The sequence below is a fragment of the Colletotrichum destructivum genome, chromosome 2 (genome assembly GCF_034447905.1).
Source record: "Colletotrichum destructivum chromosome 2, complete sequence".
Taxonomy (NCBI): Eukaryota; Fungi; Ascomycota; class Sordariomycetes; order Glomerellales; family Glomerellaceae; genus Colletotrichum; species Colletotrichum destructivum.
The window spans coordinates 4,507,301-4,531,219 of record NC_085897.1 but is presented as its reverse complement, the minus strand read 5'-3'; the positions used below and the strand labels follow the sequence as shown (position 1 = coordinate 4,531,219).

The 23,919-nt window shown below is 55.8% G+C and overlaps 8 protein-coding genes across 8 annotated transcripts; 2 read left to right on the top strand and 6 right to left on the bottom strand.

Moving 5' to 3' along the window:
* Window positions 1-186: 186 nt before the first annotated feature.
* CDEST_03566 (Putative serine/threonine-protein kinase, active) lies at window positions 187-1,485 on the bottom strand (the record flags this gene model as incomplete). The annotated part of the gene is made up of 5 exons (XM_062919725.1): window positions 187-570; window positions 634-749; window positions 778-849; window positions 916-1,186; window positions 1,405-1,485. The coding sequence occupies 5 exons, from the start codon at window positions 1,483-1,485 to the stop codon at window positions 187-189; spliced, it is 924 nt and encodes a 307-aa protein (XP_062775776.1).
* Window positions 1,486-2,357: 872 nt separating this feature from the next.
* On the bottom strand, window positions 2,358-4,928 carry CDEST_03565 (Putative alpha/beta hydrolase-3). The gene has a single exon (XM_062919724.1). It carries the CDS (start codon window positions 3,328-3,330, stop codon window positions 2,359-2,361), a length of 972 nt encoding a protein of 323 aa, XP_062775775.1. The 5' UTR covers window positions 3,331-4,928; the 3' UTR covers window position 2,358.
* Window positions 4,929-7,614: 2,686 nt separating this feature from the next.
* On the bottom strand, window positions 7,615-9,155 carry CDEST_03564 (uncharacterized protein; the record flags this gene model as incomplete). The annotated part of the gene is made up of 3 exons (XM_062919723.1): window positions 8,065-9,155; window positions 7,884-8,024; window positions 7,615-7,834 (listed from the first exon to the last, which is right to left on the bottom strand). Exons 1-3 carry the CDS (start codon window positions 8,214-8,216, stop codon window positions 7,615-7,617), a joined length of 513 nt encoding a protein of 170 aa, XP_062775774.1. The 5' UTR covers window positions 8,217-9,155.
* An 817-nt stretch (window positions 9,156-9,972) lies between these two features.
* CDEST_03563 (uncharacterized protein) lies at window positions 9,973-11,126 on the bottom strand (the record flags this gene model as incomplete). Its single annotated transcript, XM_062919722.1, has 2 exons — window positions 10,209-11,126; window positions 9,973-10,165 (listed from the first exon to the last, which is right to left on the bottom strand). Exons 1-2 carry the CDS (start codon window positions 10,658-10,660, stop codon window positions 9,973-9,975), a joined length of 645 nt encoding a protein of 214 aa, XP_062775773.1. The 5' UTR covers window positions 10,661-11,126.
* Window positions 11,127-12,281: 1,155 nt separating this feature from the next.
* CDEST_03562 (uncharacterized protein) lies at window positions 12,282-14,627 on the top strand. Its single transcript, XM_062919721.1, has 2 exons — window positions 12,282-12,709; window positions 12,876-14,627. The coding sequence occupies exons 1-2, from the start codon at window positions 12,641-12,643 to the stop codon at window positions 13,974-13,976; spliced, it is 1,170 nt and encodes a 389-aa protein (XP_062775772.1). The 5' UTR covers window positions 12,282-12,640; the 3' UTR covers window positions 13,977-14,627.
* A 214-nt stretch (window positions 14,628-14,841) lies between these two features.
* Window positions 14,842-17,180, top strand: CDEST_03561 (Putative swiss Army Knife RNA repair protein, HAD; the record flags this gene model as incomplete). Its single annotated transcript, XM_062919720.1, has 2 exons — window positions 14,842-15,422; window positions 15,523-17,180. Exons 1-2 carry the CDS (start codon window positions 15,047-15,049, stop codon window positions 17,178-17,180), a joined length of 2,034 nt encoding a protein of 677 aa, XP_062775771.1. The 5' UTR covers window positions 14,842-15,046.
* Window positions 17,181-17,206: 26 nt separating this feature from the next.
* On the bottom strand, window positions 17,207-20,410 carry CDEST_03560 (Putative W2 domain, nucleotide-diphospho-sugar transferase). The gene is made up of 3 exons (XM_062919719.1): window positions 20,260-20,410; window positions 20,105-20,161; window positions 17,207-20,026 (listed from the first exon to the last, which is right to left on the bottom strand). The coding sequence occupies exons 1-3, from the start codon at window positions 20,356-20,358 to the stop codon at window positions 17,990-17,992; spliced, it is 2,193 nt and encodes a 730-aa protein (XP_062775770.1). The 5' UTR covers window positions 20,359-20,410; the 3' UTR covers window positions 17,207-17,989.
* Window positions 20,411-20,932: 522 nt separating this feature from the next.
* On the bottom strand, window positions 20,933-22,239 carry CDEST_03559 (uncharacterized protein; the record flags this gene model as incomplete). The annotated part of the gene is made up of 2 exons (XM_062919718.1): window positions 20,933-21,913; window positions 22,036-22,239. The coding sequence occupies 2 exons, from the start codon at window positions 22,237-22,239 to the stop codon at window positions 20,933-20,935; spliced, it is 1,185 nt and encodes a 394-aa protein (XP_062775769.1).
* Window positions 22,240-23,919: the final 1,680 nt, after the last annotated feature.

The window sequence follows — 23,919 nt, the reverse complement described above, 5'->3', positions numbered from 1 at the left end:
CCCGCCATTAAGAATGGGTAACGCAAGGTGGAACCAAGAAACATAACGACTTCGTTTTCGGTCAAGCCCAATATGAACGGTCTGGACCATGTGGCCCACAGCATTCAAATTTACAGGACTAGCTTTCTGGGAGTCTCACTTACTTGTTTGATACAGTCGATCTGCTGCTTCGGCTTTCTACATCTTTCATTCGATATTCACACAGCTGCTAGGTTCCCGAGTATCGTCGGATTCCTCTGCGAACCATTCATCCTGCAAAATTTGCTCCACCGTCGGCCTGTCCCGAGGATCTAGCTTCAATATTCGCCTTATGAACTGGTTGTCAGCCAGAGGAAGTTGCTCTGTTGCCCACCGTTGAAGTAGTCTCCGTGGAGGTCCTTGCCGATTGAGAAAATGAACAACCTCAAAGATGTCGGCATCAATCATGTCGGCAATCGACGGTGGAAACGGGCCGACAGAGTGATACATCCGCTTCAGAACAGTCAGCTCATAATCTTGGTCATCTGGTTTGATTCCTTCCCAGCCAGGATCGAAGTGGTGGTAGCCCCCTCCATGGACGAGGCTGAGAATCTAGACCACGAGGTGAATTGGAGGACACAAAGACGGGCGGCGGCGGTATTCGAAGACGCTTACTGCATTTCCAAATGACCAGACATCTGTCGATGTGCCCCAGGGGAGCTGGAGCATGGCTTCCGGGCTCCGCGTGAAAGCAGCTCTAATCAGGTGGCCCTCCTTGGCGAAACGCGAGTCTTGCGAGACAACGCCCCCCACAGTCACCCAGTTGGATTTCCGAGAAGCGCTCGTCGTCGCTCTGGCCGTACTTGACAAACACGTTGTCCAATTTCACATCTAGAAACAATGACGGTGAGATGAGAACAGATTGCACAGCCAAAGACGAGAAACGTTGCGGCGTACCTGTGTGCACCATGCCATCCTTGTGGAGGACAAGAAGAGCCTTGAGGAGGCACATGGCCACGTGCTTGATTTCGGGGCGCGATAGTCGCCTCCTCCTCGATTCCGTGAGCAGCTCACTGTCTAGATGTCGCAGAACGATGGAGGGCGGATCGGCTGGCTTGTGAACCTCGTCAATCATGGGGCGAAGAAACGGCGTCTTGGGTTGATAGCGTCTGAAAATGTTGGCTTCGTTCTGGAGACGCCAGTGGCCACGGATGCTCTTGACGATGCACTGTTTTTTGTTTTTATCCCTAAGAGTCCTTGCAGAACCGAATCAACCATGGTTTCTTGTGGATGTACCGAGTAATAGGACTGCGCGTGAAGGGGCGAGGGAGGGAGGGATCGGACAACTGCGTACCTGGTTAGCTAAACAGCAGCTTCGTCCACAGCCCTGTGAAGCTCCTTGACAATGGTGTAGATCGATCTACGTCCTTAAAGGACTTGGCCAACCTTTAAGAGCGGCGTCATCGCAGTATCGACGGCAGTCTCGCCAGTGGCTGCACCATGAGTCGCAATGGTCGTAAGTTCCATGAAAGGAATGTGGGAAGTAGGTGAGGTAGTTAGGTGAGTATTTTTATTTCCCTGTTGGGGTTTGTTGCATTGTAAGGGCACGGAATGACCGCACATTTGTGATTGGCTACCGTACCCAAGGGAGTCTTCAAGATGCCCTCGCCTAACACATCCCTAAGATAGGTAAGTATGTAAGTGCAAAAAGGCTGTTGTGTATAGCACAGAAATAGGTAATATGTATTTGCAAATCTCACTTTGAACAAGACTAGTCGGGTGGATGTTGTTTGAGTTTTGTCAACAACTCGGTTACTTTACTTGATTAGCAGGCTAGGAATAAGACATAGTGCTACAATTCGTGTTGTTGTTGTCGTTGTTGTTCGGCATTCACCTTCTTCTTCGTGTCTTTCTATTTTGCATGTTCGAACTTTTGTGCTAATGTTCACCACCGAATCCAACTTGGCTGAGCCTCACTACTGGACACAATATAAATATTGCAGCTAGGACATCAACCAAGTAAGTCCGTTAGACCTCCTAACACATCTCTGGGCCCAGCTGTTATATGACCGAGATGAATCCTCTGTTACCCTCACCGTTCAACCACAACACAAACTGCTCTTGCACGAGTCGGTTCCGATACAGTTTCAGCCAGATAAGCCTAATCACCATGGCCAACGTCACGACATGGGCCAGTCCTTTCGCTCGAGCTCTGAAGGGAAAGGCCGACGCAGGTCGATGTCAATGATGCTTCACAACTAGCGATTGCTTCCTTGCTCTGCCTAGCATAACTGAAGACACGCAAGACCGCAAATCGACATGTTTCGCAGTCCACACACCCCACCCACCCCCTCGTCACCCCATCGAACAAACGCGATATCATCAGCCATCTCCCTTTCCTCACTCCCTCCTCAACGCCGAGTTCCTCGCCTCCAGCGCCTTCCGGACCCACCCGATCCCTGGTGCGCTCTCGAACCCGTGCGGCAGCCCCGGCCACAGGTGGAACTCGACCTCGACGTCCGCCCTCGCCAGCTTTCCGACGAACTCGACGCACTCGTCCCGGAACAGATCCAGGCTGCCGACGTCCACGTACGTCCTCGGCAGGCCCCTCAGGTCCTCGACCCGGGCCCGCCCGGGCGCTGCGTACAGCGAGACTCCCTCCGCCGCCGGGTCCCCGGCCTTGTCCCCCAGCACGGCCCGCCACGCGAGCAGGCTGTCGCGCGTCTTCCACGTCAGCAGCGGGAACACGGCGCTGTCCTCGGCCAGTGCCGTCCGGTCGTCGAGCATGGGATACACCAGCACCTGCCGCCTCAGCGGAGGGGCCAGCCCCCTGTCCCGCGCTATCAGCGTCGCGCCCGCCGCGATGCCGCCGCCCGCAGAGTCCCCCATCATGACGATCTTGGCCTTGTCCACGTTGAAGGCCGCCGCGTGCTCCGAGAGGTACTTGAGCCCGTGATATACGTCCTCGGCGCCGACGCCGCCGGGGAACTCGGGCGCGAGGCGGTAGTCCACCGCGAAGAAGGGCAGCCCCGACGCCTCGACGAATCGCTTGATCTGCGGCGCAAAGATGTCGACGTCGCCCGCAACAAAGCCACCGCCGTGGACGTAGACCACAGCGGCCTGAGGCTTGGACGCCTCCACCATGTCCTTGGTCGCGAAACGGTAGAGCCCGACCTCCTCGCCGTCGTGGGACGCGAAGGAGACCCTGGTCTCAAGGACGTCCTCGGGCGTCGGCTGAGCGCGGAGAACGGCGTGCAGCATGGGGTTGGTGAAGTTGCGGATGTCGAACGCGTCCCTGAACGGCGCGGGCGCGGGGCCGCGGTCGTTGGCGGCGACGACGGCCTGGTACTCCGGGTCATACTGCAGCGTCATGGCGTGATGCTTGTTCGTTTGCTTTTCTGCTTCGTCCCGAGAGGCTGGTGATGACTGTGTTTTCTCTATGACGCTTCAGTCGTGCTAAGTGAGAGGTGGGAAAAAAACCCATTTGTGCCACCTTTATATCGGCCGGACGAGCAGAATAATTGCGCGATTCACATGGGCTCCGACGGCGATCTGCCCGTAATCCCGAGAGTCTCACCAAGTCATCCTCCACTTTCGGAATAATGAAGCGTCAAAGCCGCCGCCCCCGTTGAATCGCGACACTTCTGAATAGGCAGCCAGCCAGCTTTGTCAACATGCCAAGTTCACCCCTCACTCCTGTCAGGATCGTTGTCCCGTTGCGTCGGGTTGATTGCATCACGACACGTGGGCTTGGAAAACTGAGATGCCCCAAGCCAGAGTGAGGTGCTGCAGGATTTATCAGTCCTCGTGGTGGGTTTCGAAGAACCTCGAAATGAGATGTTTGTCATCGCGGTGGACGAGACGGACGAGCAGCGGCCTCGCTCCTTTTTCACGGTTGCGCATCTCCCAAGGTCTCGAGAGCGTCCATCCGACTCAGAGAGGCGGGAAGGATTTAGCACAGTCGCTCACCATCGTACCCCTGGCGAGGAGTTCCATTTTCGGCTTCGTAGGAGCGAGATTATGCACGAGTGGAAGATGAGAAATCATTTCTGCTTTGTCATTTGTCAACTGATTAGGAACAGTGAAAAGGAGAGGGGACACAGCAGACGATGGGAGCCCTTTTTCACAGCTCACCCAGACAGCAGCTCCGTCCCTCATGTCACATCCATATTGCTGGAGAGAAGATGAAGTATTTGCGTCCTAAGGCTAGCCCAACTGATGCCCCCCCCCCCGTAGCATCGTTCTCGATCGAGCGGTATTCTGCTTCAGAGGAGATGTATGTGACCACTCGCCCAGCGGATAAGAGTTGGGAAGGACTGCCAGTCGCAAAGAGTGATGGGACGGCACGGCACGCCTTGCTTCTTCAAGTCGACAGCGTATCGATAGAGGTTGTCGAAAGGAAACCACCAATGGACACTTTTCAGGGGGGGACGTTGAATTCCAAGAGCCATGTGCGAATCGCCCAGTGGCCGATTGGACATTCAAGTGAAAATCGACACTGCTACCGTGACCCTCCAGATGCACTTGCGTCGGTTCAGGGGCTCGATCGGAGAGGCAACGGAGCCGAGGAAGAGGGATCGCGTCCTGTTTGCAGTAGATGTGATGTGAATGGGCCCACGAACCCACGATGCGAGGCCGTGCATCAGGGGTGGCATCCATCAAGTTCAATCGCCTTCACCCTATTGTTGTAAAGCAAGCCCCAGTGACAGGGTAGCACTACAAAAGGGGGAAGGGGGGGCAGAGCCTGAAGTCAAGTGCAGATGAATGCGCCATCACCGAAAGCGGTCTTTAGGCGGTGATGGTTAGCTGCAACGAGAGACAGAAAACCGACGGGGGCAGACGAGAGGAACCACCTCGAATCAGCGTACAACTGCGATGGATACCAAATCGAGTTGGTGTGGGTAGTATTAACGGCCGGTCCAGAGTCGGAACGTCCAGAGTCACCGAGTAGTTCGTCCGGAGACGCAAGGCTGTTTCCTGGGGGGGGGGGGGGGGGTAAAGAGAGGTTATCGTGTTGGTATAGCAAGGGCCTTGTACAAATGTTCTGTAAAAGTTCACCGATCCAGAGTGAGTGCGGCGTATCCGATCCAGAGCAACGGTCATCGGAGGCTGTGAGTGGGAATGGTGCGATGGCACATTGGCTCGTCCGATCCGTCCAACAAGAAAGGGGGGGACCGGTTCGTGGGGCGCGCCCGCCAGTTTGCGGGAGGGACGACGATGGGCACGATGCGGACTGCCCTGGAGATATTGAAGGGATCGCGGGCTCCTGGGCCCCTGTCCGATCGATGAACACGTGTGTATCGGAAACAGGGATTTCGGAAGCCCTGGAGGCCAATGTTGTCCGGCCGTGTGATTCTTGGGCCACAGGTGGGCGGCACGACTTCCAGGCCCAGGCCAACCGTCCGTGCGTGCGTGCGCGCGCGCGCGCGCGCTCAGCTTCAGGTCGTCGGGGCCGTGTTGGATGGACGGGGCAAGTCGGACTTGATGACGAGAATTCGGTCTGGTTGCGTTGCCCAAGGGAACTCGTACGTGAAAGCAATTCAGAAGAAATGAGACGAACACCACTTTGAAACCCCAACTGGGCAGACTGGGGACAGACGTCTGGCATGTATGTGTTCCACCAAAAGGGACCCGGGAAACCCCCACCCGGACAGAAGCCAGAAGTGATACCGCGTCCGGGTGCTATGTAGCAAACAATACGGCGGTGTTTTTTTTTTTTTTTTTTTTTTGCCGCAAAAGACTTTCACTTTGGTCGCCAAGGACAAAACAACTGACGACGGCGACGGTGACAACGATTTGTGCAAACAGCCCGATGGTTCGGTCAAGACGATTATGCGACTGCAGTTATCTCCTGCGAGAGAAAAGTACAAGAGCCTTCGTCCGGGAGACTCTTTCTGACATCTGGTATTAGCCACGCTGGAAATCATTGCCAACAACAAACCCTCTAGTTTCGTGGGATGGGTAAATTACATGACCTCCCTCCCCCATTCCTCGCCAGTGTCGCCTTCGGAGTACCTTCTCCGTAACCAAAGGTTCTTGTGCCGTGGCTGGCGGTTAATTGGGTGGGCGAATCTGGAATCATCGCTCCACCCCTTTCCGTTGGCCTTTTCAAGTTGCTCAATGTAGGAATGACGGAGTCTCAGGGTAGCGTCGATCATCCTCATACGCCAAAAGGGATGAATTGCGCATAGGCAACCATGGCTTTCCCCCCCCTTCTTTCGGTCGGCATCAGGAACCTGAGCTTTCAGTGATTGCCCGCTCGTCATCCATTCTCGATTAGACTGGCGGCCCTACTGGTGGCCTAGCCAGTCCGTCGGCTAAGGTTCTTCTAGGTGGCTCTAGCTAGTAGTCAACTAGTTGAGCCCGGCGATCTGAAGCCAAGTAAAGAGTAGGGTCTCATCTCTGAATTGCTCGGCTGCCCATCAATCGTGATCAACCAGCTCGCGCACTGCCGCTGGATTCAGACAAACGTGAAAACGCTGAGCGGTAGGTTCCGTCCTCGCCCCGTAGTCAATTCGCCGACTCAAGGTCGGAAACTTGTGGCGGCGACGGCGGTCTGGACCACGCTGATATCATTTTTGCCCTTGCCCTCTGAGAAGGCGTTTCCCAGTGCCCAGTGCTACACCTCAAAGCATACCGCTCTCTAGTCTCGACAAACCGGCCTGCCGAGGAGGGTCGGTCCACAAGACTTTGCGTCAAAGTAGAAGGCTCAGGAACATGGCGTCAACTCCCCGCTATTTGAGAACTACTATGGACCCCCGGGGCGTGATATTGCGGCACCATGTGTCCACTGCCGAGCCGACATCTATCTGCTGCTGATCCCCTAGTCAAGTAGCGTATATGTACCGTACGTAAATGGCATGTCATCCCTAAAAGCTCGACTGTACCCGGCAGTCTGTCGCAGATGCCATGGGCGGGACGGGGCCGGGCTCGTCAAATCGCTCCGTCCACCGTTTGCTAGGCTGGTCGCTGATTCACGCGGAGCGCGAGGGAGAGCCAGAGAGGTGTGGAGGCTTTGAAATCAAGACATGAGATCGGGATCCGGGGTAAAAATACAGATCGCTCGATTGGTGGCCCTCGGTGCCCGCCCCAGTGCATGGAGAGGTGGTGGGATGCGAGTGCGCCATCGTTCGGTTATCTGGAGGCATTGTTGAGATTCGCCTCCTCTCGATACCCGCAAGCAACCCCGTAGTGTAGTATTCGATCTGACCAGCAACATGCGGGACGAACAACATCGCACGACATCAGGCACGAAAGAGGGTCCTGAGACCGGCGTATCTCGACGGGTGCTGACGAAAATGCTTCGTGGGTTCATCGTCATACTCGTGTAGGTGTGATGGGCACATGGTAGGTGCTCCGCCTAACCTGCGGTTGGGACAAGGCAGAATACCATGCTTCGAGAAATGGGATTTACGGGACAAGACATGTGGGTGCTCGGTTATCTTGCCTTGTCACCTCCCCTTACATACTATGTATATGCAGTTGTTATTTGCTGCAGCAGGGCAAGCTGGTCTGGCGAGACGGGACGGGGTCGGACTGTCTCTATTTGACTCTTTCGCCACTTGCAACTGAGCCGAGTACTGTACACTAGTGGACCAGTCACCATATTTCCCATCGACAGGAGGAGCCCCGATTGGCTCTCGGTGCTGTTACCGCTCAGCTAGTAAGGGGCCTGCAGGGGAGACGAAAGCATTGAAACGGGCTAAAGGGATAGCATTGTGGTCGTTCAGTGTCTGACGGCAAAGGCATGTCATTTCTCGTGGGCAAGCCCTGTGCCGGGTCGACAACCTCCCGCTGCCCTGCTGCCGTAGAGGACCGGTCAAGTTGGAATGCGGGTGGTGAGTGGTGTGCTGCCCGGTAAGTTGTTCCCAGGCATCTGGTCGTCCGTCAAATTGTGTACAATTACCCACTCTGGGGGAACTCACAATTCCGTTTGATGTTTGCTGTTGTGAGCCGATGAGGGCAGGATTGCAGTGTCTGCGGAAACCGGGGTTCGATGGGAACAAGATGTACCCAGGAACCGGGGTGTGGTGATAGCGAGCGAGGCAAAGCTTGGAGGAGTCTGGCTGTGGCTTGCCAGGCTATGTGGTTTGGCTTGCTCAGTACCACCCGGCGGGAGCGTGGTTCGTCCCGATTGAGACGGGTCTTTCTGCGTTTGTATCTCGAGGTATCAGTGTTTCACGCGCCCCAGCACAACCACAACCGGCGGGTGGCGCGGACTCTTTGCTCCGTTGCAAGTCTGACTGACTAGAAGACATGTATCTACCGAACAATAACAGAGTCCTCGTGTCTCTCGAGTCGCCGGCTTTTCCACGTTGCTGGTCGACATCGAGATGACGTCAGATTCCAGTGACGCGAGAGTCTCTCTAAACGCTTACGCCGACCTCGATCTTGGCGGGAGTTGCTAAAGGAATGAATGTTACACTGCCAGTTATTTCTATGAGACTGCCGTTCGCAACTGTACGTTACCAGTGGACAACCGAAGCGACCATCAGTGCCGTTCCACGTCGCCAGAGCTTGCACCCCAACCGGCCTCTCCTCTCAGGGGGCAGTGCACAACGCAACGCGACCCGGAAAGCTAGAGCTTCTCGTAAACTCGCCCCTCCAGTCTTCTGTTTGATGTGGCGGGGTAGCAGCTCCTTGTTGTAGGTGGTTCGTGTGCACAGCCAGCGAGTGATAGCCACGAACCACAAGGCCGTCCTTGTCTTTGTGTGGAACTGACATGGCCATCCCAAGTCTGAAACTCCCGTGGCAACCGCTCGATGGCGTGCTGCCTACCAATTTGAAGCTCAATGCGAGCTGTGATGTGAGGTGCTACTGTCATTCAAGGTACACGGGAAACGGATTGACGTAGCTTTCACCAACCATTGCCATGCGAGTCCGGAATGGTGTTCTCTGAGTGCCTGGAGCCGGAATCAGGGGTCGAAGTTTGACTGGCAAATTGGTGAAATTGGATAATTAGTCATCGGCGAGGCCTGGCGCTCACATTAGTTTGCGTGCACGAGTACCGTTTGAGAGTCCCTCGGATTCGATTTGAGGGCAGCAATCCCGTAGGATCGGCGTCAAGCACCATGAGAGAGACGGAATAAACAATTCTTAGCTGGATTGTTTCGTCAGCCCGATGATGACAGCTCCTCACTATGCACGTGACCCTGTCGATACTCCGTACATTTCCCACGAAAGGTCGGTCCTGCAAGCTTTGCGAAGCGCGATCAACGCAGCCGTCAGCATAACCCCCTTGGACAGAAGACGAGGGCGGTGCTGCTCCCGGGCTAGCTTGACAGCAGCTGTGGACAGAGGCAGAGGGTGTGGATCGATGCGATGCGATACACTACCAATGCTGTAATCGTTGAGTCAGCCGGGAGATCCATCCATCAAAAGGTCTCCGAAGATGGCTTGATATTGACGGGCCTTTTGCGAATCCAGCCATGCAATGCACTCTCGATACCGAATGGAGAACGCCTGACGATCATCGCGGAACCCCGGCGAGTGACTTCTTGTGCTGCAAAGACTGCTGGAATATTCTGCTGCATTGAGAAGACTCTAGCGCTGTACACAGCTGGGGAGGGGTCCCCAGTTATTCACAATCGGACCCTGGAAATCGATCTCGCTGGGCCCATTTTGGGGAGTGCCCGCTCCAGTTGTCCGAAGTGCGGACGCGGAGGGATTGAAATGCCGAATGTCGAGGCCTTCGGACCAGTAGTCCGGGCGCGTGTGCGAGCTGTTACAGGCTCAATCTCACAGCAGCGCTTGCAGGAGTCCCCCTCCCTGTGCCCCAGTATCTGTAGGCACACCCATTGAGCACAAAACCCGCTGGCTTGGATTGGGGTGAAGGTGTGGTGGTACAGCTGTAGTGATACAGTCGTCTGTGCATTACGGCCCAAGTACTTGTAGATGGTTGAGCCTTATCTATTTGCATGTCGCCATGTGCTTTCGAATCACATGCTACGGGCTGTGTAGCTCACATTAAGGAGCATATTGTTGAGCAACTACGGCAATGTACAGGTAGGTAGGTCAGAGGTTTTGTGGCAGCAAACCGACGAGGGCGCCCGTTGCCGTGTTAGGTTTACCAGGCCGGCCAATCATAAGCGGTATACCGTCTCGGAGGGGAGGCCGAGAAGGATGCGAACAAGTTCCGGGGCTGCAGACAAGACATGGCTCAACTGCCCCCAGCAGTCTTGCACAGGGAGTCTGCAGGAGGAAGTACCTGTGGGACGGTGGGATCCATCTTTGTACGTCCTCAGTCGCACGCATGGAAGTGGAAGAGCGGCAGGTCCCTGGTTTGCTTGGTCTCAAACTTGGGAAGATTGGGAAGTGATGAGCTGGTGTTTAGCTGGATACCTCGAGGGTTGAAGAACCAGGCACAAAAGGCGAGGTTGCGTGAAGTAGCCTGCTGTTCTGAACTGGAATTACGTTGGCCTGAGCTGGGATTGTGTTGGTTGGGTGGTTTGGACAGGGTGAATGGGTAGGTACGATGTAGGCTTGGTTTGAAACAGTGGGTAGCCGAGTACCCAACTTTCAGATGGGCTCGTGTGGTACCGGCAGTACCTGTAGAGTCGCTGGGATTCGCTGGGAATCGCTGGACACTGTGAAAGCGTGACAGCAGAGTCGGAGTTGTCAGGCAAAAGTGTCGCCTGAGCGACGAATCTGGGCCCGTCTCAGCGACTTGAGTGTGTGTAGCCAGGTTGGGAAACCAGCTCATCTGCAGGCGCAGGTGGGAGCTGGCAGCAGGACAAGAAGGAAGGACGAGAAGAGGTGGGTGGGATGGGAAAGGTGGAAGGATGGAAGGGCGGAAGAGCAGAACGTGCTGCGGTTACTCTCTCTGTCTCTGCCGACTCTTCTGTTCTGCTCCCCTTGGTCCTCCTTTCTTGTGACCAGCTATGGCTTCTATCACCGTCACCCGTCCCGTCCCGTCCCCCTCTGCTGCCACGATTACCAACTGGCTCTTGGTTGGGACTGAAACCGAAAGGGAAAAGAAGAAGAAAATCTAAAAACCGCTTCGTGGCTCAGAAGCAGGGAGGGATGTCGGCAAGGCGTGGCGCCTGCATTGAAAACATGGGAATCATGTTTTACGGATGTTGTTAGCTGCTACCGAGCTTGGTCACACAACTCAGCTGTGCTTCTCTGCCTTCCTACCTACGTCTTTCCGAACGGCCAATTAATTGCGTAGCTCTGACGGATTAGCAGAATATTGGGAAGCAACATCTAGACATCACGCACTTTTTGTACATACCTATCCGTACACTAGGTAAGTACATGTGTACATCGTACGATGTTGTTCGACGAACCCAAGAGGAAAGCTATCTTGTCGCACAACTGGGATAGAGCTTGGGGAAAGTGGCCCGGGTAGTCGTCTCCCGCCCTGTCGGTTGCACTGGAGTTAGTGAAGTGGGTCTACGGCAAACGCCAAAGCCCGGGCTTAAGAGTTCTCTCCACCCGACCAAAGCTCCTCTCCCCTCCCTCTTTCCCAACTTTCGACAGTCACACCACGTCGTGACTTTCCACAGAAGTTCCTTTTCCCATCTTTCCCGAGTAACTGGACAGCTCCCGCAATGCAGAGCACTGGTACGACGGCTTCAAAAATCACATAGAGAGTAACGAACGGAGGCTTGGACTCTGAGAAGCTGAAATAACTTCACTCGCCATACGAGACGACGAGTTCCAGTCCTTCCGTTTCTCAACCACAGTAGCCGTCCTTCACTGCCTCGTGCCGCACCGTACCCACCCTACCCAAGCGAAGTAAGGCTAGTCCCAATGTGGTAGTGTACGAGAAAGCGGGGCAGTCAATGTGGGAGGGGAAAGTGGCTAGATTGGTCCGTAGCACACTAGCGAAGTGGAAAGGGAAGGAGAAGCACAAGGGGGGCTTCCCACCTCCGATCGTGACTGCGCTCTAACGCCACTCCTCCCCTCTCATCGAGATCGATCCTTAGAGCGTAACTCGATCGAACGCTCCGAGATCGTCTAGCCATCGAACGCGGCCGAAATGCCACTTTCCCTTTCCGCTTTCTGTTTTTCACGGATTCCACATGCCCCAGACCCCAAAGCTACCAGCAACGTACGTTCGCTACCGTGCTTTACCGTACCGCCGGCATGCTTGTCTTGCCCCCTCCCTCCGCCACTGTGAAGACGCACCAGCAGCAAACCCTACGGCGGTAGCACCAGTGCTGGCTGTGTGAAGACCCTCCGCCAATCCCTGCCCAAGGTTTTTTCGCTGGTGAGATATGCTCCGCAGCTTGATGCCTGGTCGTTTCCCTCGTCCCCCGTCGAGCACGAACCCTTGGATCGTATAAGACTTAGATACCGCCCTGTTCCACCTTTCGCCTCATCCTCCTCACACACCCTTTTGGCGCCTCAACCGACAAGCTGTATTCACCACCTACCTGGCCAAGCAAGGTGTTTTTTGGACCGATAATACATACACACATACCGATACACGACCCGCCCACAGTCACGTCATATCTATTATCAGTAGACGGCCCGGGCTAAATCAAACCCTATCGTAACAACAGGCGATTTTGGCTTCAAAGGGTTCTAGCCATAACGAAGCCTATCGCCGCATCCAGCCAATAACTTACGAGGATCACCTTGAGGGTTCACAAACCTGTTCGACCAAGTCACTGCCGCTTATATTCCGGACTCCATCGTCGTTATATCAATCGTCGATCAGTCGCCGACAGCGAAAATGCCGAAGCGATCTCTAGACGCCAGCAACCTGTCCCCCACGATGCCGACTGTCCGGGCGCAGAAGAAGGTGCGAAGCAATCTATACACATGTCTCGCGTGGCGTTTCGTCCGCCCAGTCCCCCTACCTGCCCAAATCCTCCCTCCAATTACCCCCGTCCCTAGCCACACTACACCCAATATGTTGTGTCCAAGTCGAGTTGCTTCAAGGCTTTAACTGACTCTTCTCTGGGTAGACTGAGAGATCCCATGAAGAGAATCAGGAACGCGCCTACATTGCCGCCTCACGGCGTGCGGACCGGAGCATCGAGGCTCGCGTGCAGTCGGCTAAGATGGCCAGCGAGATTCACAAGAAGCGCACCGGCAAGGGTTTCAAGATTTCCGAGGCCATCGTCCAAGCCGAGGAGATGTATGAGGAGGAAGAGGACGACATGCCCAGATCCTACCGCATGCTCGCAGCTCACCTGCAGACTGGCTCCCCCGAATTCGACTACCGTGTTAATGCTTTCCTTGCCAACCGCGTAGCCATGGCCAGCATGGTGGCTGGACTCCGCAACGAGGAATGGGCCCAGAACCCCATCAACAAGATGTTTGCTGAACAGTTCCCCAACGCCAACAAGCAAGCCCAGGCTTTGTCACGTAACATTACCAACTCGATGTACTACCAGCCCGTTGCTAGACATTCTGCAGGCCAGCAGCAGCAGCAGCAGCAGCAGCAAACTTCTCCTGCCAACGCTGTTTCGAGCCCAATCTCACCATCCTTCGGTACGGTAAACTTCCAGTCAGAGAATCAGCAGTATCAAAGGGAGAGGACGCAGTCTCTGGCGTCGCCCATGGAAATGGCCACGCCTATCGCACGAGAGAGTGCTCTGTCCCCCCCTGCTTTGTCCCCTTCGTCCGAGGCAGCCGCAGGCACACCATCGACACGCGCCGCTTCGACCTTCCCTTCGCCAATGATGACCATGAATCACAGCCTCTTCTCGCCCGAGTCGTCCTTCACAGCGGAGCTTCCAATGGACGTCAAAATGATGGCACCTAATTTGGACATGAGTGATCCAATGTCTCATATGTTCATGGGCAATCCTTTACAGCAACAGGTGTACTATCCCGACACGCACTCGTTGGCTGATCTGAAACACGACCAGCATTTGAACGATATGGCGCTAGCCAACCACGAATACTTTGACGGAGATTTGAACCCGTACGCATCCCGCTACGACGAAAATGATCCGCAAGGCGAGGGCACAACGCCTGCACCCAACGTCAACGATAGCTGGGATGCTTTCCTTGACTTTGGCGAGCAATCTGACACTGGTGCCGTCGATCCGACATTGTAGTCGGCATGCCACCAGGCGTGGTTGGCACATGGATTGTGTGACGGACATAATGAGGAAAACACATAGAAAGAGAAGGAAAGCAACAAGTGGTATGATATGATGAAGGGACCCTGGCTGGTTCATGAGCATGACTTTTTAGAGTACGCATTTGCATCGGTCGGTCCACAAGAGGCGACATGGAATACCCATCAGGCAACCCTATAGGCGTTTGGGTGTATCGGACATTTTCCTTTTTCCCCCTCCCCCCGTTTCCAATATTTAGTTCATCGACGTCCGTTAGCCTGAGGACACTAAGGGATGGACGGTTTGTTTTTGGTTCTGCTGTTAATTGGTCCTTGTCGAGAAGTACATGTCAAAAACATGGCCGCTGTATGTTTGCTCGGGGAGCGGATAAGAGGAGTTTGGTGAGGGAGGAAAGTATTGCAGTTCACGGTCAAGCTGCAAAGGACAGATGATGAGGGGAGATGATGATAACGGAGAACATCAGTTTCGTTATTTAAAAAAAAAAAAATGGCGGCGACAGGATGAGAGGGTCACTGCGATTCGGCGGAAGCAAGTGCTGGTAAGAGGCACGGACAACCTGCGAATTAGGCAATGCCTGTATCCCAGAGACTGCAAAACAAAACACAAATCAGAAAACATGTAAAATGACACAGGTCCTGACCTGAAGACATCTGGAACGAAAGTCGCCTCCGTGATCCACTCTCCGTTCCGTTACCGAAAGTGGGTCTTAGAAGTGGGTTTTGGCCGATTTCTCGAGACCAAAGGTTGCAAGGCCTCATGACGAATGCTACTGTGTGAGCTTAAATAATCGAGTCGCCAAATGGTTCGTTAAGCGCAGTGTGCAAACCATGATGCAAAAAGCGTCGACAGTGTTTTTTCTACTTTCTCATCTATTTCGTGGAAACACAGGTGTTGGAGTTCTGCCTGCCGGATACAAAGCTTACAAACGTTGAGTCACGTAATTGAGAGGCCGTGGAATACGCGCTCTTGCCTGAGAAATGCTTATGACATAAGCAGAACTACCGACTAGGCGGTCGTGCCTGCCCTTAGTAGCAGTCTGATGACGGATGGGTACCCACAGAGCCAGCAAGCTACCTAGGAAAACTTCCTGCTGGCACAAGCCGCTGTTGCCCACTACAGCAAAGCTCGAGTCCCCTGGCCCGGTTCCCACTTTGCCGACGTGCGCGGTCGCGAGTCTTCGAGATCCACCAACGAAACAATTCCCAACCTGGAATTTCGAAGTCTGGTCAACATTCATGTTGGCAGCTTCCAGATTCATCCGCCGAGTCATGACGTCCGCATACGCCAATGGCTCCGCCAAGGCGGCCTATTCTTCCTCGGCCGCGACGACGACCGCTCTGAGCCGATGGAGCATCGCGACGAAGCAGCTTCCAGCCGTCGACAAGATCAAGTCACTGCACATCTACGACTTTGACAATACCCGTATGGCTTCCCACGTCCGCGTCATGCCCAAGCGCGCGCGTAACCTGATTGAATTGCGAGAGAGACTAGAGACTGACTTTCGTTCGTGTGCCTGTTACAGTCTTCAAAACCCCTTTGCCGAACCCCGCACTATGGAGCGGTCCTACGATCGGCGTGCTGTCGAGCCAGGACGTCATCTGCAATGGCGGTTGGTGGCACGACTCCCGAATCCTCTCAGCGACAGGCGACGGCGCCGACGCCGAGGAGAAGCGCGCGTGGGAGGGCTGGTGGAACGAGAAGATTGTCGACCTGGTGAAGCTGAGCATCAAGCAGAAGGACGCCCTGTGCGTGCTGCTGACGGGCCGCTCCGAGCGAGGCTTCGGGGAGCTCATCAAAAGGATGATCCAGAGCAAAGGCCTCGACTTTGATATGATCGGCCTAAAGCCTGCCGTCAGCCCGACAAACCAGCACTTTTCGAGCACCATGCACTTCAAGCAGCTCTTCCTGGCCGCCGTCATGGAGACGTACAAGAACGCCGATGAGATCCGCATCTACGAGGACCGCCCGAAGCACGTCAAGGGATTCAGAGATTTCATGGCCGAGTACAACCGGAAGCAGAACATCAACGCCACACGCACGCGCGGCCCCATCACAGCTGAGGTCGTCCAGGTCGCGGATCTGTCGACAACGTTGGACCCCGTGGTCGAGGTTGCCGAGGTGCAGCACATGATCAACCTTCACAACGAGGAGATCGCGAAGCAACCCACCGACCTGCGCCCGAACCGGCTCATGGTTAAAAAGACCGTCTACTTCACGGGCTACATGATTAGTAAAGAGGACACAGCGCGTCTGATGAAGCTGGCCCAGATCCCCTCCGGCATGCCCGAGCAGGAGCTCAAGTTCCACGCCAACAACATCCTCATCTGCCCACGCCCCTGCCCGGCCAGCATCCTGGAAAAGGTTGGCGGCATGGGCAGCAAGATGAAATGGGAGGTCACCGGCACGGCATGTTTCGAGAATAGTATCTGGGCGGCCAGCCTGCGACCCGTCCCCGCCACGGCCAAGTTCCATACCGACAACCCCTCCCCGCTCGTCGTCCTTGCCCTGCGCAAAGGCGCGCGCCCTGTCGATGCCGGCAAGATTCAAAACTGGCAACCCGTGCCCGCCGACAGGGCTATGACGTTCGAGACGACCGTTGGCGAGAAGATGATACTCCGCATTGAGCCCGAGGACCCTCGCGAGGACGAGTACGAATCGCTCTTCGCCAATAAGTCTTCTAAAAGGAAACACGACGGCGGCGACTACTCCCGTGACCACCACCGCCACGGACACAACCCCTACAACGGCCGCAACGAGCGCCGCGACTTCCACTCGGGTGGAGGAGGTGGCCGTGGTCAGGGCCGCGGCAGTCACCGCGGCGGCGGCGGCGGCAGAGGAGGCAGAGGCCACCGTGGTAACGGTAAAGGCGGTCGCGGCGGGCGAGGCATGCACGGCTACCGCTCGCTCGACGACGTCGAGCCGCGGAACCAGCAAGGAGGTTACGGTCAGCCTGTTGAGTATGATGACAACAGTTACTCGTCCCTCCCGGCGCAGCAGCAGCAGCAGCAACAACAAGGCGGCGGCTTTCACGGCCAGCAACAGCAGTACCAGCTGCCTCTCAGCGCCTGGCAGCAGGGTCCCCCTTCCAACGCCCCGACCGGCCCGTCTGGGGGACGTCCCATGGGAGGCGGCGGCAATCACGGCGGCGGGGGCGGGAGCGACCTACAGAACTACTACTAGAAGTGATAGTCTTCGGGTGTTCTCCCAGAGGAGCGATCTGCGCCATCAGTCGGTGACTATTTGCGCCGTCAAGCTGGAGGATCCAAAGGTTGGAGCAAAGTTGAGCTTCGTTCTATGGGATCGCGATAGCATCCACGCATTCCACGGATCATGTAAAAACACCAACGCGCGAGTGGGGGAGGAGATGTTCGCTTCAAGGCATCGAAAGAAAGCAAAAAGAACACGGCGACCGAGCAAGGGATTCTTAAATAAAATAGGGGAAAACACGGATGGTTGTGACAAAGGGGGAGTGGGGGCGGATTTGCACTTCTTTTTTTTGGGGGGCAGGCGAGCTAGGCGTCCTGGAGGCTATACTTCTTTTCTTCTTGACATGATACCGATCGATACCTTCGTACCTCGCAACTATGAGCAAGGCTCATTTGAGCTCCCGTGGTCTCGTCGCGTCGCGTCGCAATGTGACATCCGATCCGACCGTTCCCTCCGTCCGACCAAAGCGTCGAAAGGGGCGCGGCAGGTCCTCGTTGCAAGTTGTTGCTTGAGTTTTTTGTTTTTAACATGTTCCTTTTTTTTATAAGTTTCTACCGTGTCTGTTTTTTTGTCTTCCTTTCTTTTCCATTCAGTCAAGAGTCAGTCCTGAGTCCGGAAGGACACTTTTGGAATCCTCCTGAGTCCTCTCCAGAACGCGCCGATTCTCGAAGCTGCCAGCGCTATCTATCCTTCCACCTCTCGCGCGGGACCTGATAGTTTTTCTCCTTCTTCTTGTTTCCCCTCCTCTAAAGCTCCTCAGAAACAGAACGGGACGCCAAGACCTACTCGTCGTCCTCATCCGAGTCGTCATCATCATCGTCCTCCTCCTCGGCGTTCTCCAGCCACTCTACAAGAACCCTGCACTTCTCTTTGAGTGCCGACATACCCTCGCCCTCGTCGGCGCGTGCGTCCTCCCACCAGGCCAGGATGCCCTCCTCCTCAAGGACGTCGAGGCCGTACAGCTGCTGCAGCATGGCGGCCAGCAGGACGCCGGCGCGGTGGTGCTCGAGGTTGCGGCAGCCAAGAAGAGCGTGCTGCAGCGCGAGGACGAAGTCGACCTGCTCCGCCTCGCCGCCGCCGACGCCCACCTCGGAGACAAACTTGGACGCGCCCTTGCTCGAGTTGAAGGTCGAGTCGGCGGCCTTGGGCGGCTCGAGGCCGCCGTGCTCGGGCTCGAGGAGTTCGGCGGCGCGGCGGGCGAAGGCGATGGCGACGGCCTTGCGCATGGCCACGTCCGATGCGTCGTTGGCAAGGCGGAGGCCCATGAACTCGAGCTTGGCCGAGTCGAAGTCGCCTGACTCGGCGCGGAGCGCGTCGAGGAGGCCGTGCACCGCGTCGTGGTGGAAGCCCGACTTGCCCTGGGAGTCGTCCGAGACGAACGAGTCGGCGCGATTACGCGCGTCGGCCGAGAAGGGGGTGACGGCCGAGCCGGCGTCCGAGTCGTCGTCGTCGCCTACGTCGGAGGAGAGGGTTGAGATGGTCGAGGTGGAGAGCGAGAGGTGGGCGAGGTTGTAGATGAGGGAGCGCTGGAGGGTCGAGGGGTCCTCGTCATCGATGTCCTCGGCCTCTGGGTCGACGTAGCGCGCGCCCTTGCCTGAGGGGCCGACGAGTGCGGCGTCTGGCGCAACAGGGCTGCCGTTGTGTGCGGTGACTGCGAGGACGGTGGCCTCAGGGATCTTGCTCTTCTCGCCGAGGGTGACGCCAAAGGAGAGAAGCGAGCCGGCGTCGACGGTGGAGCCCTTGCCGACGATGCTGGAGTCGGCCAGGATGGAGCGGGTGATGACTACATCGTCCTCGATCACGGCGTCGTCCCAGATGAAGCTGTCCTCGATGCGGACGTTGTTGCCAATCTTGCACCGCCGGCCGACGATGCTGCCCGACACTCTGCTGCCGGCGCCGACGGTGGCTCCCTGGCCGAGTATGGATCTCGAAATCGTGCTGTCCGGCGCCATGACGGTTCCGTCCTCCACGCAGACTGCGCCGCTCGTCATCTTGTACGTCTGGCCCGGGATGACGTTGCAGTCGGGGACAAAGGGGAAGGTCCAGCGGCCGAGGACGTCTTTGCTGATGGACTCGTACATCTGGAGGTTGCTCGCGCGCGCGGCGTAGCCCTCCTCGAGGACCTCGGCATAGATGGCCTTGCCGTTCAGCTCCCAGTCCTTCAGAACGCCGTGTAGGAAATTCCTCCTCGGCAGCTCGTAGTCGAAACTCTCGGACCACAACGCCAGCACCTCGGGGGTGCAGATGTCAATGCCAGCGTCGATCAGGTCGCCCCGGATCTCGAAGTCGGCCGAAAGCTCGTCGATGACGGCCGGGTCGAGCGTCATATAGTGGTCGCTCTGCAGGGGATTTGTCTCGTCGTAGTGTAAACAACGCTTCGTCTTGGAGTCGATGACAAACACCGGGTTGATGCCGTTCGGCTTCGTCCTGTGCTCCTCGGGGCCGCCCGATCGCAGGACGACCGTCATGATGTTTGTCGCGGCGGCCTCCTTGCGCGCCTTATGCGCCGCCAGCGCGCCGTCGAGGGAGATGTTGGAGACGACGTCGCCATGGACGACGATGAAGTCGCCGTCCATGATGCCGCGTCCATCGAGGTCACGGAGGAAATCACCGATGGAGCGGGCGTCCGAGACACGGATGAACTGCAGACTCGTGAACGGGGTACGGATGGACATGGGCGACCACCGCGATGTGTTGATGTAGTTCTCGATCTGTTCCGAGTGGGAGCCGCAGTAGATATAGACCTCCTGGACGCCGTTCATGGCAAGGAACTCGAGGGTGTATTCGATGAGTGGCGTGTTTGCAAGGGGGAGGAGGCACTGCGGGCGGGCTGTTGTTAGTCGGCCATCGCACGCGCGAAGACAGGGGGGGTGGAGGGGTTTCTCATATGAACTCACTCTTGGCTTCTCTACTGAAAACGGAGCGAATCTGTCTTGGAAGGAGTCGGTGATGATCTGTAATGGCGCGAAAGAAGAGCAACCAGGTCAGCAATTTCGCGAACCGTCATCTCGGCATTGCCCCACCATATGACGCCTGGGTTCCGGAAACTCACCACGGCCTGCAAGACATCCTCGCGCTTGCCCTCGGCGCCAGCCTTGCCGGACTTCTTGCCCTTGCTGGCGCCCGAGGCCTTTCCCTTTTGCTGCGACATCGTTTGGGTGGGGTCGATCGCGACGGGGGGTGAGCGGCGTCTTGAGGGGGAGAGGAAGGGGGGTATCAAAATATGTCGGTCGCGGGGTCGTGAGTCAAAGCAGAGAGTCGCAAGGTCGGGATGTCTGGAAATTTCAAGGTGAGTGACTCAACCGTTCCGATGCGGTATGGACCGTGCGCTGGGTCCACTACGGTGTGGTTCGGTGAATACACACACCGAGATCTTACCTGCCTGTAGAAGAGGACCTTGACATCGCATTGTCATCAAATAAGGCTCACTACTCTTGATAGTTCCTAACAATACATGATGCCTCAATATTGAATGCAAAGGACTATTCAAACAAGTCCTTGTTTATATCAGGAAGATTTCTCCTGCTCAGATGTCGGTTAGACCTAAGCAAACAGAAGGTAGCGAACAAGCTGCATTCAACAAAACACACTGGTTGACAAAACACTGTAATCCGATGCTTTGGCTAATCTACAGTCTATAATACTGGGCTAGGCTTCTCTCTCTCTTTCAATTCCATCCACATCTTCAGCATCATTACCTCGAGCCCCGTTCTGCTTCATTCAGGTCACACTTCGTAATGGGATATGGCAATTGGATCTGATAGTCGGCTTGGTGGTGAGCGCGTGTGCCGCATCATGTTGTCCCGAAAGAAGCCTGGGCATCTTCCATGCAGCCTGAGCAACTCGACATCGGTGTTATACTCCTTGGTCAAAACGGCGGCGTAATTGGCCATGAATATCCTCAGACGCGGCAAGCCTCTGTTGACAGAGTAGGCCAGCTCGATGTGACGTGGAACAGGGAAACGGCGAGCGAACAGAGTCTTACCCTTGGCATATGCCAACAGTGTGTCGTCCAGGAGCCGCTTCCAGCGGTACTTGGTGGCCAACATGGCCAGTCGGACTAGCTTGATTTGTAGAATCTCTGCTTCTACGCGTCCTTCGCTTGCCTCAAACACCGACACGCCTTCGTCTTGGAGATATGTGGTCATGGCGTCCCGTATTGCTTTTTCGCTCGGTCCTTCCACCTCCAAAAGCGTGTCTTCCGCCTCTTCCATCTCTTCCGTGTTCTGGTAGGTGGCCTGGGATCTCCGAATCGCAGGGTCGACCATTTCATTGTACTTCATGAGTCTGAACTCTTCAAAAGAGACGTCTCTCGTAGCCCCAGCGGTCCCGTTACCACCGAGACATTCCGTAAGCACCTGGTATTGAACATAGGACCCATCTTGGTCTGATTCTTCGTCAAGCTGGCGGAGGGGCAGGAGGTTCGGAATGTCCGGGACCTCCTCGACAGAATACGGATTGGCCAGCAAATGCGGTAAGACGGACGGTACAGTCTTTCGATAACACCAGTTCACCATCATACCGATCGTGTCAGGGTGCTGGTTGGGAATGAGGATCTCCTCGACTATGGCCGCTTGCATTGAAGACATGTTCTCAGTAATGGTCCATGGCACCAAGTGTCTGTGGATCACAAACTTGACCCGTTCAAGTCCAGCAACGAGTGTGACGGTGTCGTCTGTGAACTCGCTGCGCGAAAGAGTCAGCATCTCGAGAAAAAGGTGTGTTAAAACTGGAAAGGAGCGCACTGGCTGGCGGTCAATATATAACCCATCGGTATTATCGAGCCCTCTGATTCGGGAGATTCACAGCTTGGAAGGGGGCTGAAAACTTCCTCAGAGACCTCGCAACCTTGAGTGCCAATGATGGTTACTTCGTCGGTGGCAGTGGGCTGCTGTTCCTCCACGGAGGGGCTGGATGTGGGTTCAGGCTCAGAAGGTCCTTCACTCGGCGTGGACTTGGTCCGTTTGGCCGGCGGCAGATCGGTGGGATCCGAGGAGGCGCGCTTGAAATCGGGCGGCCGAGGAGAATCCATAGTGTTTAATGCGAAAATGGCGGCGTGGATGTGATGATGATGATGATGATGGCGCGAGTTTGCAGTTCTTGTAATGCTATGATGGGTGTCGGTAGAGGAGACGATTGGCCAAACGGAGAAAAGAAGACGACAAGACATCCTGACTGGCAAGGAAAGAGGCGAGGAAGGCGTATGATCATGCGACACAGGAGGGAGTAACTGCAGTTGGGCCTCCCACTTATCTCCTTCCACGTGTTATTTGGGTGTCTGTAGATATGTTGTTCTAGCCTGACATTGGTGTTTGCGGAGGAAGTCTCCCATTTACCTCGGTTTCCTCGAAAGCTGTTTTTGAAGCCAATCGCATCACACTCTGAACAGATTGGCTGTCGCCAGGTTCACTTGAGCCAAGAAGACAAAAAAAAGTTTGGAGAAAAAGGACATCTACAGAGACCAACTGTCTGCCCGAAAGTTGGCGCATGCTCAGTGCAAAAGAAGGATGTTTTCCCTATTCTGTCCCTTGTGCCGATCATAGCTCATCCCTCTTCAGGGTTTCCGCCAACCTGTACGCTCATCAGGGTCGACGTTGAACGAGATATCATTGCGAGGTTCTCCTTTCCTCTGCACAGCCAGTAACATACTCGTGGTGCAACACTCCGATATTGGAAAAGACGGTAGGACAACAGTGGCCATGCGAGTACTCACCCAATTGCATGACTTCCTAGCATCCGACCCGTCGTCCAAGGTACGCCAGCCGCCATCGCTGTTTCCGTGATGTGTCTTCGTCTATAAAGCCCGAGACGATGACAGTAGTCTTTTAGAGCTTCGGCCGAGCCTTCGGCACGGTGTGGAAAGAGTGCTACGCCCTGGAAACTAGACCCAGCATTTGCCACTCCCTCGAAGTCTTCGTGTCTACCGTCCTGGGTTGTCCACGGCTCGCGACGCAAGGGACGAGGCAACCCACCTTCCTCCATACAAGGAGACCGCGGTGCGCGGATTGGCGGCCGCGGAGGATCCTGGAGACTCTGCGCGGGACTCGTCGACGGGGGAGGAACACTCGTCACAGTCTCGCGGGGCCGTTTCCAACCATTTCGGTCCCCTTCATGGCGTTTCTCTACAGACACCTTGCCTCGTTCCAAGCAACAAAGTGAGAACCTCCCCCGCGAAGATGATACAGACACAGATTTCCACAACTGAGAGTGATAGGCGTTGGTTGTCTTTCCAGTTCACGAGCCTGCCTGAACTGTGTTATCAGTCGAGTGACACTCCGCCCTTTTGCTCTGGAGTATTTCTTCGTCAAAATGCGGTAATCAGGTGCACACAACGGCTTCGTTGGTGAAGTATGTAAAACGATCGACCCGCGAAACAAGTTCGTGGTCAAAAGAAGTCATCGCCCAAGCAGTTGGGACATCGGACGAAGGGGACCATGGATGCGTGCTACGAACCGACGAGTCGAACCCGAATGGAATCCAGAGTCGGTCATCAAGCCTCAATCCTAAGCTGCGTGCCGACGACAGGGCCGAGGGAGAATATGGCCGGCGGCTATTGGTCAACGACAATGCCTAGGGGTAGGACCGCAGGACAGCAGCGAGACAGCGCGACAGCGAGACACAGTGGTCTCGGCGCCCGCCCGCCCGCCCCTCTGCGCAGAACAGAATGTTCGGCCACGATACGTGTCTCTGAACCCAATCTCCCTGCGCACGT

Coding starts and splice junctions, on each gene's coding strand:
- CDEST_03565 (XM_062919724.1), bottom strand. CDS start 3,330: ATGACGCTGCAGTATGACCCGGAGTACCAGGCCGTCGTCGCCGCCAAC.
- CDEST_03562 (XM_062919721.1), top strand. CDS start 12,641: ATGCCGAAGCGATCTCTAGACGCCAGCAACCTGTCCCCCACGATGCCG. Junction 12,710..12,875: donor CTGTCCGGGCGCAGAAGAAG/GTGCGAAGCAAT, acceptor TTCTCTGGGTAG/ACTGAGAGATCCCATGAAGA.
- CDEST_03560 (XM_062919719.1), bottom strand. CDS start 20,358: ATGTCGCAGCAAAAGGGAAAGGCCTCGGGCGCCAGCAAGGGCAAGAAG. Junction 20,162..20,259: donor AGGATGTCTTGCAGGCCGTG/GTGAGTTTCCGG, acceptor GCGCCATTACAG/ATCATCACCGACTCCTTCCA. Junction 20,027..20,104: donor TTTCAGTAGAGAAGCCAAGA/GTGAGTTCATAT, acceptor GCCCGCCCGCAG/TGCCTCCTCCCCCTTGCAAA.